The sequence below is a fragment of the Oncorhynchus kisutch genome, linkage group LG4 (assembly GCF_002021735.2).
Source record: "Oncorhynchus kisutch isolate 150728-3 linkage group LG4, Okis_V2, whole genome shotgun sequence".
In the NCBI taxonomy this organism is placed as follows: Eukaryota; Metazoa; Chordata; class Actinopteri; order Salmoniformes; family Salmonidae; genus Oncorhynchus; species Oncorhynchus kisutch.
In genome coordinates, this window is record NC_034177.2 from 76,858,254 (window position 1) to 76,871,727 (window position 13,474).

A 13,474-nucleotide genomic window follows, 5' to 3' on the forward strand; every position below is an offset into this window, starting at 1 on the left:
CAGCTCTTTCCATGACAGACTGACCAGGTGAAAGTTATGATCCCTTATTGTCACTTGTTAAATCCACTTCAATCAGTGTAGATGAAGGGGAGGAGACAGGTTAAAGAAGGATGTTTAAGCCTTTAGATAATTGAGACATGGATAGTGTATGTGTGCCATTCAGAGAGTGAAAAGGCAAGACAAAAGATTTAAGTGCCTTTGTATGGTAGTAGGTGCCAGGCACACCAGTTTATGTCAGGAACTGTAACGCTGCTGGGTTTTTCACACAGTTTCCTGTGTGTATCAAGAATGGTCCACCACCTAAAGGACATCCAGCCAACTATACACAACTGTGGGAAGCATTGGAGTCAACATGGGCCAGCATCCCTGTGGAACGCTTTCGACACCTTGTAGAATCCATGCCCAGACAAATTGAGGCTGTTCTGAGGGCAAAAAGGGTGCAACTCAATATTCGGAAGATGTTCCTTATGTTTGATATAGTCAGTATATATCTGGAATGGTAGAGGGAAATAGTGGTATCTGAAGAATGTGTTAGATCTGGGAGAAGGGCTGGTCTAGAGGCCAGACACTGAGTGGAGAGGAGACAGGTGCTTACCAGATTGGCCAGGAGGGGGTATTCCTGAAGGGACTCTGGGCAGACACATGAGGACGGTCAGTACGCCGGCCCTGCTCCCCCAACATGGCTCCACTGCTATAGGCTTGGGCACACCCTGCACAGAGAGAGAGGAAGGAGCATGTCAGTCATGTCAATCAATAAACACTCCCAAATCCCATCACAAAGGGGTGCGTCAGATTTCCACACACCACATGGTTCCACTGTTTCTATGAGAACATTGCCCCGCCTGTGTTCGGCTAACTTAGCTTGTTATGTTTTGCTGTTGCCCTGTAATTAATTCAAAGTAATTTTTTAAAAGATGAAACATAGATTTTGTGACCCCTAAAATACACACACAGACAGTATGCAAAATGTTAGACATGTGCATGGATCCAGTATGGAAATGGACAGCAGTATTCACCAGCTACTAAGATAGGTCTGTAGGCGGCCCATATCCAGGCACTGGTGAGTCACTGACTGGACATCTATTTCAGTTAGGCTGGATGTCCAGTGGATGGAGGACCCGCTCCCACCTCCCCCAGGTGAGGGCCTCACACATGGGGGAGTTGGCTGACAGACAAGCCCTAGAGCTCAACCTGAAGCCCGAGTAACGGAGATGGATGGTTGGAGGGGACGCTAGGTGCAGGGGAGGTATTTTCCTCCTAGCCGCCACATCCATTTCACTTAGGCTTGTTGAGGGACTGACCCTGGGGGGTGTGGCTAGAGAGGACCACTCATTTCTTTCCATTAAGCCATACTCTCCTCACAGCTCACACCTCCTGACTACCAAGTAGCTTAGGGTGTGGCTCAAGATACCAGCCTCACCTTCTCCTAGGAGAGGGTCTCAAACATGTCCCTGCCAAGGAGTCAAGCTGTGTGTAAATAAACCGTATAGCCCAAAGCTGTGTGTAAATAAACTGTATAGCCCAAAGCTGTGTGTAAGTCAACCGTATAGCCCAAAGCTGTGTGTAAATAAACACTATAGCCCAAAGCTGTGTGTAAATAAACCGTATAGCCCAAAGCTGTGTGTAAATAAACTGTATAGGCCAAAGTTGTGTGTAAATAAACTGTATAGGCCAAAGCTGTGTGTAAATAAACCGTATAGCCCAAAGCTGTGTGTAAATAAACACTATAGCCCAAAGCTGTGTGTAAATAAACTGTATAGCCCAAAGCTGTGTGTAAATAAACTGTATAGCCCAAAGCTGTGTGTAAATAAACTGTATAGCCCAAAGCTGTGTGTAAATAAACTGTATAGGCCAAAGTTGTGTGTAAATAAACTGTATAGGCCAAAGCTGTGTGTAAATAAACCGTATAGCCCAAAGCTGTGTGTAAATAAACACTATAGCCCAAAGCTGTGTGTAAATAAACTGTATAGCCCAAAGCTGTGTGTAAATAAACTGTATAGCCCAAAGCTGTGTGTAAATAAACTGTATAGCCCAAAGCTGTGTGTAAATAAACTGTATAGCCCAAAGCTGTGTGTAAATAAACCGTATAGCCCAAAGCTGTGTGTAAATAAACTGTATAGCCCAAAGCTGTGTGTAAATCAACCGTATAGCCCAAAGCTGTGTGTAAATAAACACTATAGCCCAAAGCTGTGTGTAAATAAACCGTATAGCCCAAAGCTGTGTGTAAATAAACTGTATAGGCCAAAGCTGTGTGTAAATAAACCGTATAGCCCAAAGCTGTGTGTAAATAAACTGTATAGGCCAAAGCTGTGTGTAAATAAACCGTATAGGCCAAAGCTGTGTGTAAATAAACACTATAGCCCAAAGCTGTGTGTAAATAAACTGTATAGCCCAAAGCTGTGTGTAAATAAACTGTATAGCCCAAAGCTGTGTGTAAATAAACCGTATAGCCAAAAGCTGTGTGTAAATAAACACTATTGCCCAAAGCTGTGTGCAAATAAACTGTATAGCCCAAAGCTGTGTGTAAATCAACCGTATAGCCCAAAGCTGTGTGTAAATAAACTGTATAGCCCAAAGCTGTGTGTAAATAAACCGTATAGCCCAAAGCTGTGTGTAAATAAACACTATAGCCCGAAGCTGTGTGTAAATAAACTGTATAGCCCAAAGCTGTGTGTAAATAAACTATCGGCCAAAGCTGTGTGTAAATAAACCGTATAGCCCAAAGCTGTGTGTAAATAAACTGTATAGGCCAAAGCTGTGTGTAAATAAACCGTATAGGCCAAAGCTGTGTGTAAATAAACACTATGGCCCAAAGCTGTGTGTAAATAAACTGTATAGCCCAAAGCTGTGTGTAAATAAACTGTATAGCCCAAAGCTGTGTGTAAATAAACCGTATAGCCAAAAGCTGTGTGTAAATAAACACTATTGCCCAAAGCTGTGTGCAAATAAACTGTATAGCCCAAAGCTGTGTGTAAATCAACCGTATAGCCCAAAGCTGTGTGTAAATAAACTGTATAGCCCAAAGCTGTGTGTAAATAAACCGTATAGCCCAAAGCTGTGTGTAAATAAACACTATAGCCCGAAGCTGTGTGTAAATAAACTGTATAGCCCAAAGCTGTGTGTAAATAAACCGTATAGCCCAAAGCTGTGTGTAAATAAACTGTATAACCCAAAGCTGTGTGTAAATAAACTGTACAGGCCAAAGATGTGTGTAAATAAACCGTATAGCCCAAAGCTGTGTGTAAATAAACTGTATAGGCCAAAGCTGTGTGTAAATAAACCGTATAGCCCAAAGCTGTGTGTAAATAAACTGTATAGGCCAAAGCTGTGTGTAAATAAAACGTATAGCCCAAAGCTGTGTGTAAATAAACACTATAGCCCAAAGCTGTGTGTAAATCAACTGTATAGCCCAAAGCTGTGTGTAAATAAACTGTATAGCCCAAAGCTGTGTGTAAATAAACCGTATAGCCCAAAGCTGTGTGTAAATAAACACTATAGCCCGAAGCTGTGTGTAAATAAACTGTATAGCCCAAAGCTGTGTGTAAATAAACTATCGGCCAAAGCTGTGTGTAAATAAACCGTATAGCCCAAAGCTGTGTGTAAATAAACTGTATAGCCCAAAGCTGTGTGTAAATAAACCGTATAGCCCAAAGCTGTGTGTAAATAAACTGTATAACCCAAAGCTGTGTGTAAATAAACTGTACAGGCCAAAGATGTGTGTAAATAAACCGTATAGCCCAAAGCTGTGTGTAAATAAACTGTATAGGCCAAAGCTGTGTGTAAATAAACCGTATAGCCCAAAGCTGTGTGTAAATAAACTGTATAGGCCAAAGCTGTGTGTAAATAAACCGTATAGCCCAAAGCTGTGTGTAAATAAACTGTATAGCCCAAAGCTGTGTGAGTGCTGCTGCCAGAAGCATTCCAACCCAGAGAGGCCAAAATCCCAGCTGGGATCATTGCTATACCACACTGACACACTGCAGCACGTGTTCTTCTATCCCCCCACTCTCAAAGGACAACTTAATAATCACTGAACTCACATAGACACTGTCAAAGGCACAATCTGCTTTTCCAGTAGTATGTAATGGGATGTACAAACACAACAAAAACACACACACACACACGTACACACACAGATACACACACACACACACACACACACACACACACACACACACACACACACACACACACACACACACACACACACACACACACACACACACACACACACACACACACACCTTCTTTCAGCTTTAAGGTGCATTGATCCCTGCTGTGAAATGATTAAACAGAGTGATGAGACGTTGATGTGGTCTCTTGATCATCCTCCACTGTGCCTTGCTGCTACGCACAGCTCTCAAACACAGAACAGAAGCACGGGACTTACAGGAGAACAAGAGAGGAAACAATGATGCTGAATAGGAGTCGATGGGAGAGATGAAGAGGAGTCGATGGGAGAGATGAAGAGGAGTCGATGGGAGAGATGAAGAGGTGGTGCTAGGACACCATAGTCTACAGTTGACCTTGAGGGCAGCAACTCTATTCAAACAAAGTCTATATGCACCTGAGATGTCTTTGTTATAAGGTCTCTGTGGTGCTGTCTGCCAGTAGCTGTCAGATGGAGCTCCACTGAACTACAATACCGAGCAGCAGGTTTGACCCCGGTACCACACCAGAGAGGGAGGGGTCGGGTGACCACAGGGGTCAGGGTTGGACCGTGTTTACTCCTGGTGTCTGCTCTGGTCTGGGGAGGACCCGAGATGAGAGGAGACAGATGTGGTTGTTTACCGGCAACAGGGAAGAAGGCTTGACCTCTGGTCATCCAGATCAATGTCCTGTCGACAGACAATAGCAGAGCAGCCTCCTCTTACATAGGCTGGTTTACAGCACCCTTACACCCTACACTACCAATTACACCCAGACAAGTCATTGGAACGCACCAAAGGTATGTCAATCGGATGAGATTGAAGTGGATAGAGGGGTGCTAGGGTTTAGTCAGGGTGCCTGTCCTCTCTAAAGTACTCTGAAGTGCCGTGGGTAGAGCTCCCTGAGAGTAGCCTGGACAGGGCAGCAGCGTGGCTTGCCACTCTCTCTCACTCCAGAGAACTCACCTCGTTCTCCTTAAAGACATGGTGGCAATGTTGAGTGCTCTACCTGAGATATACTATCCTGTAGCTCTTATTTTCTGGCATTCTTACTGCTCCCATATTTTGGTATCATGAATGCTCGTTGATCACAGTAGACATGGAGACGCTTCTACAGGGCCTTTAAATGAAATGCATAGGAGGCTTTCTTCACAAAATAGATGAACGAAATTAAAGGGGAATGGAGAGAAAGGGAGAAAGAGTGCGCAAGAGAGAGAGAGAGAGAGAGAGAGAGAGAGAGAGAGAGAGAGAGAGAGAGAGAGAGAGGAAAAGGGAGAAAAAGGGGAGAAAAAGGGAAAAAGAAAGCAAGACCAAAAGATAGAGAGAGAGAGAGTGAGAGAAAGGGACCAGTGACCCCCCTCTCTTATCATTACCAAGCCCTGCAATGCCAAGAGCTGAGCAAACAAAAGAGTCCCCTCATCCAGCTGGTCCTGGGGCTGAGTTCACCAACCTGTACTACTAACACACCCGAAGCCTCAGGCCCAGAACATCTAATCAATCAGAATAAACCAAATTACAACACAGTCAAAACAAAAGTACATTGCTTATTGGGAAACACAAGCACAAAGCAAAATGCAGTGCTATCTGGCACTAAATCAACAGTACAGGCTAACTATTTGACCATGGTTACTGATCAAAACCATAGAAAAACCTTGACAAAGTACAAGAGAGAGAGCAAGACAGAGAGAGAGAGACAGAGAGAGAGCAAGACAGAGAGAGAGCAAGACAGAGAGAGAGAGAGAGAGAGAGAGAGAGAGAGAAAGGGAGAGAGCAAGACAGAGAGAGAGAGAAAGGGAGAGAGCAAGACAGAGAGAGAGAGAGAGAGAGAGAGAGAGAGGCACTTAAAGAGTAAAAGCTGGAAGGGGGAATAAGGAATGAAAGCTTTGCTAACACCAAGGGAGAAAGAGAGAGCAAGACCGAGAGAGAGAGAGAAAGGGAGAGAGAGAGCGAGAGAGAGAAAGGGAGAAAGAGAGAGCAAGACCGAGAGAGAGAAAGGGAGAAAGAGAGAGCAAGACAGAGAGAGAGAAAGGAATAAAGAGAGAGAGAGAGAGAAAGAGAGAGAGAAAGAAAGAAAGGGAGAGAGAGAGAGAGAGAGAGAGAGAGAGAGAGAGAGAGAGAGAGAGAGAGAGAGAGAGAGAGAGAGAGAGAGAGAGAGAGAGAGAGAGAAAGAGAAAGAGAAAGAGAGAGAGAGAGAGAGAGAGAGAAAGAGAAAGAGAAAGAGAGAGAGAGAGAAAGAAAGAAAGGGAGAGAGAGAAAGAGAGAGAGAGAGAGAGAGAGAGAGAGAGAGAGAGAGAGAGAGAGAGAGAGAGAGAGAGAGAGAGAGAGAGAGAGAGAGAAAGAAAGAAAGGGAGAGAGAGAAAGAGAGAGCAAGACAGAGAGGGAGAGTGAGAGAGAGAAAGAGAGAGAGAGAGAGAGAGAGAGAGAAAGGGAGAGAGAGAGAGGCACTTAAGGAGTAAAAGCTGGATGGGGGATAAAGGAATGAAAGCTTTGCTAACACCAATCCTCTAAAGGTGGTGGGAGTACAATGTGTATGATGTCCTACCACCCAAGTGGTCTTTAATTAAGGTGACCCATCAAAACAATGAACCATTATCAAAATGGCAATTACAACACACACACACACACACACACACACACACCAGCCCCACTGATAATAAGTTGAACTGCTGAAGCACAGAGCATAATTACAGGGTAGGGCCTCCCATGTTTGTTTTGTGTTTGGGGGCGTCAGGAAATGATACATTCCCCAGCTCTCTGAAAGAGGAAATGGGTTCCCCGTAAAGAGCCAACTCTAGTAGAACAAAGTGCAACATCCAGGAGGTTCTTATTAGAGCGTGACGGCTGCTATAGCACAATGCTATCAATTAAGAGAGCTGAGAGATTTAGTGGCCATTGATGATGTGCTTCCATTTGGAGCGTCAGAGAGAAACAGAGGAACCTGGCAGAACCAGGGGTTTCCAACAAGCAGCTCATCTGAATGTCACTGAAGAAAACACATCTCACCATCCATCCACATGTCAGTGTTCCTAACATAGCTTTGCCAAAAGTACAGAATACTATCTATTTTCAACTGTGTGCATCCCCCAATCATCCCAGTGTCGTTTTTACTTTGCATTCATGATAATCTTTTGAGTTAAGGAAATGGACAGATTCATGTAGCATGACTTAAAGCACCTTTTCTCCATGGAGACAGCTCATGTGTGTGTGACCTGGTGTGTAACATGGACCTTTGATCCTGACTGCTGAACACACACGTTTGCTCAGCTGAGACATTTCCTCCAGGAAATGACTGGTTAACCGACCTGACGCTCCTCATTTCCCCAAGCACTGACCGGCCAAATCCATGAGCCAGCATGCAATTACATCAAACACACAAATACTCACGCCCCCTCCCCCAAAAAACATGAAAAGATTGTAATCACTGCATAATTGAAGAAAGTTACATAAAACAGTGTAACTAGGCACAGATTTTTCTAGAGCGTAGTTCAGAATGTACTGCCGTCTCTAACAGGGCTTCCTTCCTGTGCCCAGTCTGTTGCTAGGAGCAGGAAGAGCAGGAGGACAGAGAAAACCCTGCCCTGCCGGTGTCTCTGAAGGCTGAAACAATCATCTGTTTAAAAGGGATCATTAAGACTGATTTATCATCCTGGAGGTTAGCGCCACAGGGCCGTACATCTCCCCGCAACTGCACTGCCACACGTATTTGTCCACTTCATTTCAATCCACATGAATAGGTATTTTATTGAAATGACACCTTCAAGACGAGTAGCATTACAGAGTATGAGTAAGTGATAAAGTTATCCTGGAGAGTAGAGCCCCTTGGCACCGCTCCCAAATCAATCAGCTAAAGTAGAAAGCACAAGGAAGTAGAGCAGGAGAGAGATTAGAGAGGAGAAAGATCTTGAGGGAGATTGCTGAGCTGTATAGTAGAAACAGTTTTACGAGCATGAACTAACAGGAGAGGACTTGAACTCTTTTTTTCCTGACCTGAGGAGAATTTGAGAGACATTCAGCTCCATTCGTCGATCTGAAGTAGGGGCATTGTCCACTGGAAAAAGCCTGAGGGTGGACTAACACTGCAGTCTTCAGCTTTGACACTATCAAGCACCTCCAAACAGAATAGTAAGAAAACCACTTAGTAGTGCTGCTAGTGTATAAAGGCACTTGACACTGTAGAAGTGTCAAACCTCTTGGAGCCATTTTCCCAAATCTGCCCATTACCTATGTTTCTGTCTTCCCTGAGGAGGTAAGGGGTTTTTTTCTAGGTGAAATTATCTATCTCATTCTCCTCCCTTTCACTCCACACAGAGACAAAGAAGAAGAGGGTGAGTGAGTGAGTGAGTGAGTGAGTGAGTGAGTGAGTGAGTGAGTGAGTGAGTGAGTGAGTGAGTGAGTGAGTGAGTGAGTGAGTGAAAAAGAGAGAAGGCATTCCAGGAGGCATCTCTTCCTAATCCTCTCGTCAACGTTGAACGTACTGACAAATTCTCTAAAACAACATTGGAGGTGGCTTATGGTAAAGAAATTAACATTAAATTATCTGCCAACTCATCTGGTGGACATTCCTACAGTCAGCATGCCAATGGCAGGCTCCCTCGAAACTTGAGACATCTGTGGCATTGTGTTGTGTGATAAAACTGCATATTTTAGAGCGGCTTCTTGATATGCCATAACTGTCAGGTGGATGGATTATCTTGGCAAAGGAGAAATGCTCACTAACAGGAATGTAAACAAATTTGTGCACAACATTTGAGAGAAATAAGCTTTTTTGTGTGTATGGAAAATGTATTTGACATTTTACTTCAGCTCATGTAACACTTTACATGCTGCATTTATATTTTTGTTCAGTGTAGATAAAGCTCTGTTTGAGTAGCGCCTGTCCCTTCCAAGAGAAAAGTGGTCAATTCCCAGACACTTAAACATGGGAGGAATAGAGGCCTAAGAAGTTTGCTGGGCTGAATGGAGGTTTACCTTTTCTGCTGTACTCCTGTTTTACTATTCCTTTCTGCTTCAGTGGTTTTCTAGTCATGAAGTGTTGAAGAGGTCATAGATTGCTGTTGGATTGTTCAACTCAGACAAGAAACACGGGTTTGAGAAAACTCACAGGGACATTTCTAACTTAACCTTCCAAAACCCCCAGAGAATGCAGTATAAATCTCTCTCTCTCTCTCTCTCTCTCTCTCTCTCTCTCTCACATCTATTCTGTTTGACTAATCAGTTCCAGAGGTCCTTCAACTCAGAGAGGGCGCTAAACTCTGTCTGCAAGGCCTCCGGTAAACATCAATCTGCAGGTAACGTTAGCATTCAAGGGCGACACCAGATGTAGACAAAGTGCCAGAGCCACTCAGAGGCTCTTACAAACTGACATACAAAAAAGATATCAGGACCCGCATCCACAAAGAGTGCTGATCTACGATCAGTTTTGCCTTTTAGATCATAATGAATACTATTACATGGACAGGTTGGGACCCGAGAGAGAGAGAGAGAGAGAGAGAGAGAGAGAGAGAGAGAGAGAGAGAGAGAGAGAGAGAGAGAGAGAGAGAGAAGGTTAGTGGTCTGGGCATTAAGATGTGTGTGGTTTAGAGACAGAGAGAGAGGGAGCGAAAGAGAGAGAAGGTTAGTGGTCTGGGCATTAAGATGTGTGTGGTTTAGAGACAGAGAGAGAGGGAGACAGAGACAGAGAGTGAGAGAGAGATTAGTGGTCTGGGCATTAAGATGTGTGTGGTTTAGAGACAGAGAGAGAGGGAGACAGAGACAGAGAGTGAGAGAGAGATTAGTGGTCTGGGCATTAAGATGTGTGTGGTTTAGAGACAGAGAGAGAGAGAGACAGAGACAGAGAGTGAGAGAGAGATTAGTGGTCTGGGCATTAAGATGTGTGTGGTTTAGAGACAGAGAGAGAGGGAGACAGAGACAGAGAGTGAGAGAGAGATTAGTGGTCTAGGCATTAAGATGTGTGTGGTTTAGAGACAGAGAGATAGGGAGACAGAGACAGAGAGTGAGAGAGAGATTAGTGGTCTGGGCATTAAGATGTGTGTGGTTTAGAGACAGAGAGAGAGGGAGACAGAGAGTGAGAGAGAGATTAGTGGTCTGGGCATTAAGATGTGTGTGGTTTAGAGACAGAGAGAGAGGGAGACAGAGACAGAGAGTGAGAGAGAGATTAGTGGTCTGGGCATTAAGATGTGTGTGGTTTAGAGACAGAGAGAGACAGAGACAGAGAGTGAGAGAGAGATTAGTGGTCTGGGCATTAAGATGTGTGTGGTTTAGAGACAGAGAGAGACAGAGACAGAGAGTGAGAGAGAGATTAGTGGTCTGGGCATTAAGATGTGTGTGGTTTAGAGACAGAGAGAGAGGGAGACAGAGAGTGAGAGAGAGATTAGTGGTCTGGGCATTAAGATGTGTGTGGTTTAGAGACAGAGAGAGAGGGAGACAGAGAGTGAGAGAGAGATTAGTGGTCTGGGCATTAAGATGTGTGTGGTCTCATCCTGTCCCCTACTAGAGTTAATGTAGTGTATGTGGGTCACTTGTCAGTGGACACGTACATATCTTCTCATTCAGATGCAATAAACGGCAAGGGCGAAAAGGTGCACCCCTCGAGCCAATCAGAGAAAAGAATCATGCAAATATATGTATTCTGGGTCAACATTTGACCTCACAGGTAGGTAGTTAAAGCTTTCCTCTCTGATTCAGACATGGCTCAAACCATCCCACTTAATCAAAAGCCGATGAATACCAAATGCTTTGTTAAATCTTCTCATTCCTCCCCATATAAAATGCCATCAAATGCAGATGCCTGCCATTCTTAGACAGCTGTGTGTGTGTGTGTTTGTGTGGCTTTGATCATCGGGCAGGCTGAATTAATGCATTCCCAAAACAAAGGAGAATATATTCCTCTCAGAGCATATTCAACTTTCGCTGGGCGATAATAATGTCACCCTTTCTACGCTTTCATTAACATACCTTTCACATAAACTACTTTGCTGAATGCCTGCAGAAGCACTTACATATGCATCATGAACAGATACTCACACACACATAAATTCCAGTCTTACGGTGTCTGAAAAATGCACAATAGAATATGGCCTTGTGTTCCAAATCCGCATCTTGTTTCAGTCTTATAGTCTACAGAGAGGGGAGACACTGAGATCCCTGCAACATTCATACAATGTTTAATCACCTGGCTCGCTCTGACTTGGCAAAAAAAGAAACCCCCAAACCAAAGCCAGATGCTTGTTTCAGTCTTATCCTACACCAGGAAGGACATGATGAAAGACTCAGTCAACAGTCACGTAACATTTAATCACCTGACTCACCCTAACAAGACAAGAGCCTGAAATAAGAACAAGAAAACAACATTTTAATCACCATAGATTTGTACCCACATCTCACAGCAATCTGGAATGAATTCCCTTTTAATGTCCTTTGAGTGATAATGGATCTCCAAACAGCTTGTTGTTTTCTAGCTGGAGAGGTGAAAGAAGGAGAGATATAGGGGAAGAGAGATGGGGGATGGCGAGATGGAGGGAGGAGAGATGGAGGGAGGAGAGATGTAGGGAGGAGAGAGAGATAGGGGAAGAGAGATGGGGGAGGGGAGGAGAGACGGGGGAGGGAGGAGAGATGGAGGGAGAGAGATGGTGGGAAGAGCGATGGAGGGGGGAGGAGAGATGGGGGGGAGAGATGCAGGGGGAGGAGAGATGGAGGGAGGGCGAGATGGAGGGAGGAGAGATGGAGGGAGGGGAGAGATGGAGGGAGGAGCGATGGAGGGAGGAGAGATAGGGGAGGAGAGATGGGGAGGGAGAGATGAGGGAGGAGAGAGAGATAGGGGAGGAAATATATGGGGGGAGGGTGAGATGGAGGGAGGAGAGATGGGGGAGAGAGAGATAGGGGAGGAAAGAGATGGGGAGGGGAGGAGGGGGAGGAGAGACGGGGGAGTGTGGAGAGATGGAGGGAGAGAGATGGTGGGAAGGGCGATGGAGGGGGGGAGGAGAGATGGAGGGGGGAGGAGAGATGGAGGGGGAGGAGATAGAGGGAGGAGAGATGGAGAGAGGAGAGATGGGGGAGAGAGATGGAGGGAGGAGAGATGTGGGGAGAGAGATGGAGGGAGGGAGATGGAGGGAGGAAAGATGTGGGGAGAGAGATGGAGGGAGGAAAGAGAGATGGAGGGAGGAGAGATGTGGGGAGAGAATGAGCGAGGGAGATGGGGGGAGGAGAGATGTGGGGAGAGAGATGGAGGGAGGGAGATGGAGGGAGGAGAAAGGGGTGGGCTAGAAAGAGGTCTAATTCAGACAGACTGGTCAATTAGAAGAGTCCTCATAAATAAAACAGGAAGTATTGGGAAAACAAGCCCTATGGCCACAATATTAGGTATCATTCAGATACAGATTCAGATCAACTTGGTCATGTGCTTAAAAAAACATACATAAAACATGAAAACTACACTACACACTACCATTCAAAGTGCTATAGCTACACATTTAAAGTGAAAGTGCAATATGCTGTATACTGGAGGGACTGTTGCAATGAGAGAGTCCCCATTTCTGTCTGTTTTGATTTCCTATTGAAGAAGTCTCTTTCCCCTTGTCCGGCTGCTGCTGTGACTGAGTTTTGCTTTCAAGTTTTACTAGGATGAGTTTTGTGTCCAGGTTGGTGGCTGATTCTATACCAAATGATCCTTCCCGCTGAAGCATGACTTGGTCTGGTTTCCTCAACACACATATCAGACCAAAGGACAGCACACTCTGCAGGACAGATTTATAGAACATTAGATAGATATGGCGGTCGACATTAAAAACGGTTAATTTTGCGTAAAGAAAAACACACTCTGTTACAATTTCTTTATCTTTGCAAAGGCACAGTCATTGAATTTGAGTTATTGTCTATTTGGAATCTCAGTTATTTCTATGTGGTCCCTCTATCGACTGATTCCCCACTGATCTGTGTTGGGGCAGTGGAGTTTTATTTCTTCTGAAATCAAACATCTCTTTTGTTTATTTCAAGAAAGTAATCTGCACACAACTGGACGAATTTTGCAGTTTCTCTGTCAAAACCTTGGAGAGGCTTGGTCTGGGTGGAGGAAACGTTTCTCTGTCAAAACCTTGGAGAGGCTTGGTCTGGGTGGAGGAAATGTTTCTCTGTCAAAACCTTGGAGAGGCTTGGTCTGGGTGGAGGAAACCCACCCAGTGTGTCATCGGCATATTTAAACAACTTGTGGGCTGCGTCAGAGGCTTGACAATCGTTTGTGTACAGTGTGTACAGTATTGGTGAAAGTACGCAACCTTGAGGGGCTCCTGTATTCACCGTTCTAGATGTAGAGATGGCGGAGTTAAACTTCA

General features: G+C 44.8%; 1 protein-coding gene across 2 annotated transcripts in view; it reads right to left on the reverse strand.

Moving 5' to 3' along the window:
* Nucleotides 1–13,474, reverse strand: part of LOC109890014 (attractin-like protein 1) — a 313,206-nt gene that overhangs the window by 13,270 nt on the left and 286,462 nt on the right. For both annotated transcript variants that reach the window (XM_031823665.1, XM_020481961.2), the window contains one exon: nucleotides 596–710. In XM_031823665.1, the coding sequence (XP_031679525.1) occupies nucleotides 596–710 (115 nt within the window). The remainder of the gene's footprint in view (nucleotides 1–595; nucleotides 711–13,474) is intronic.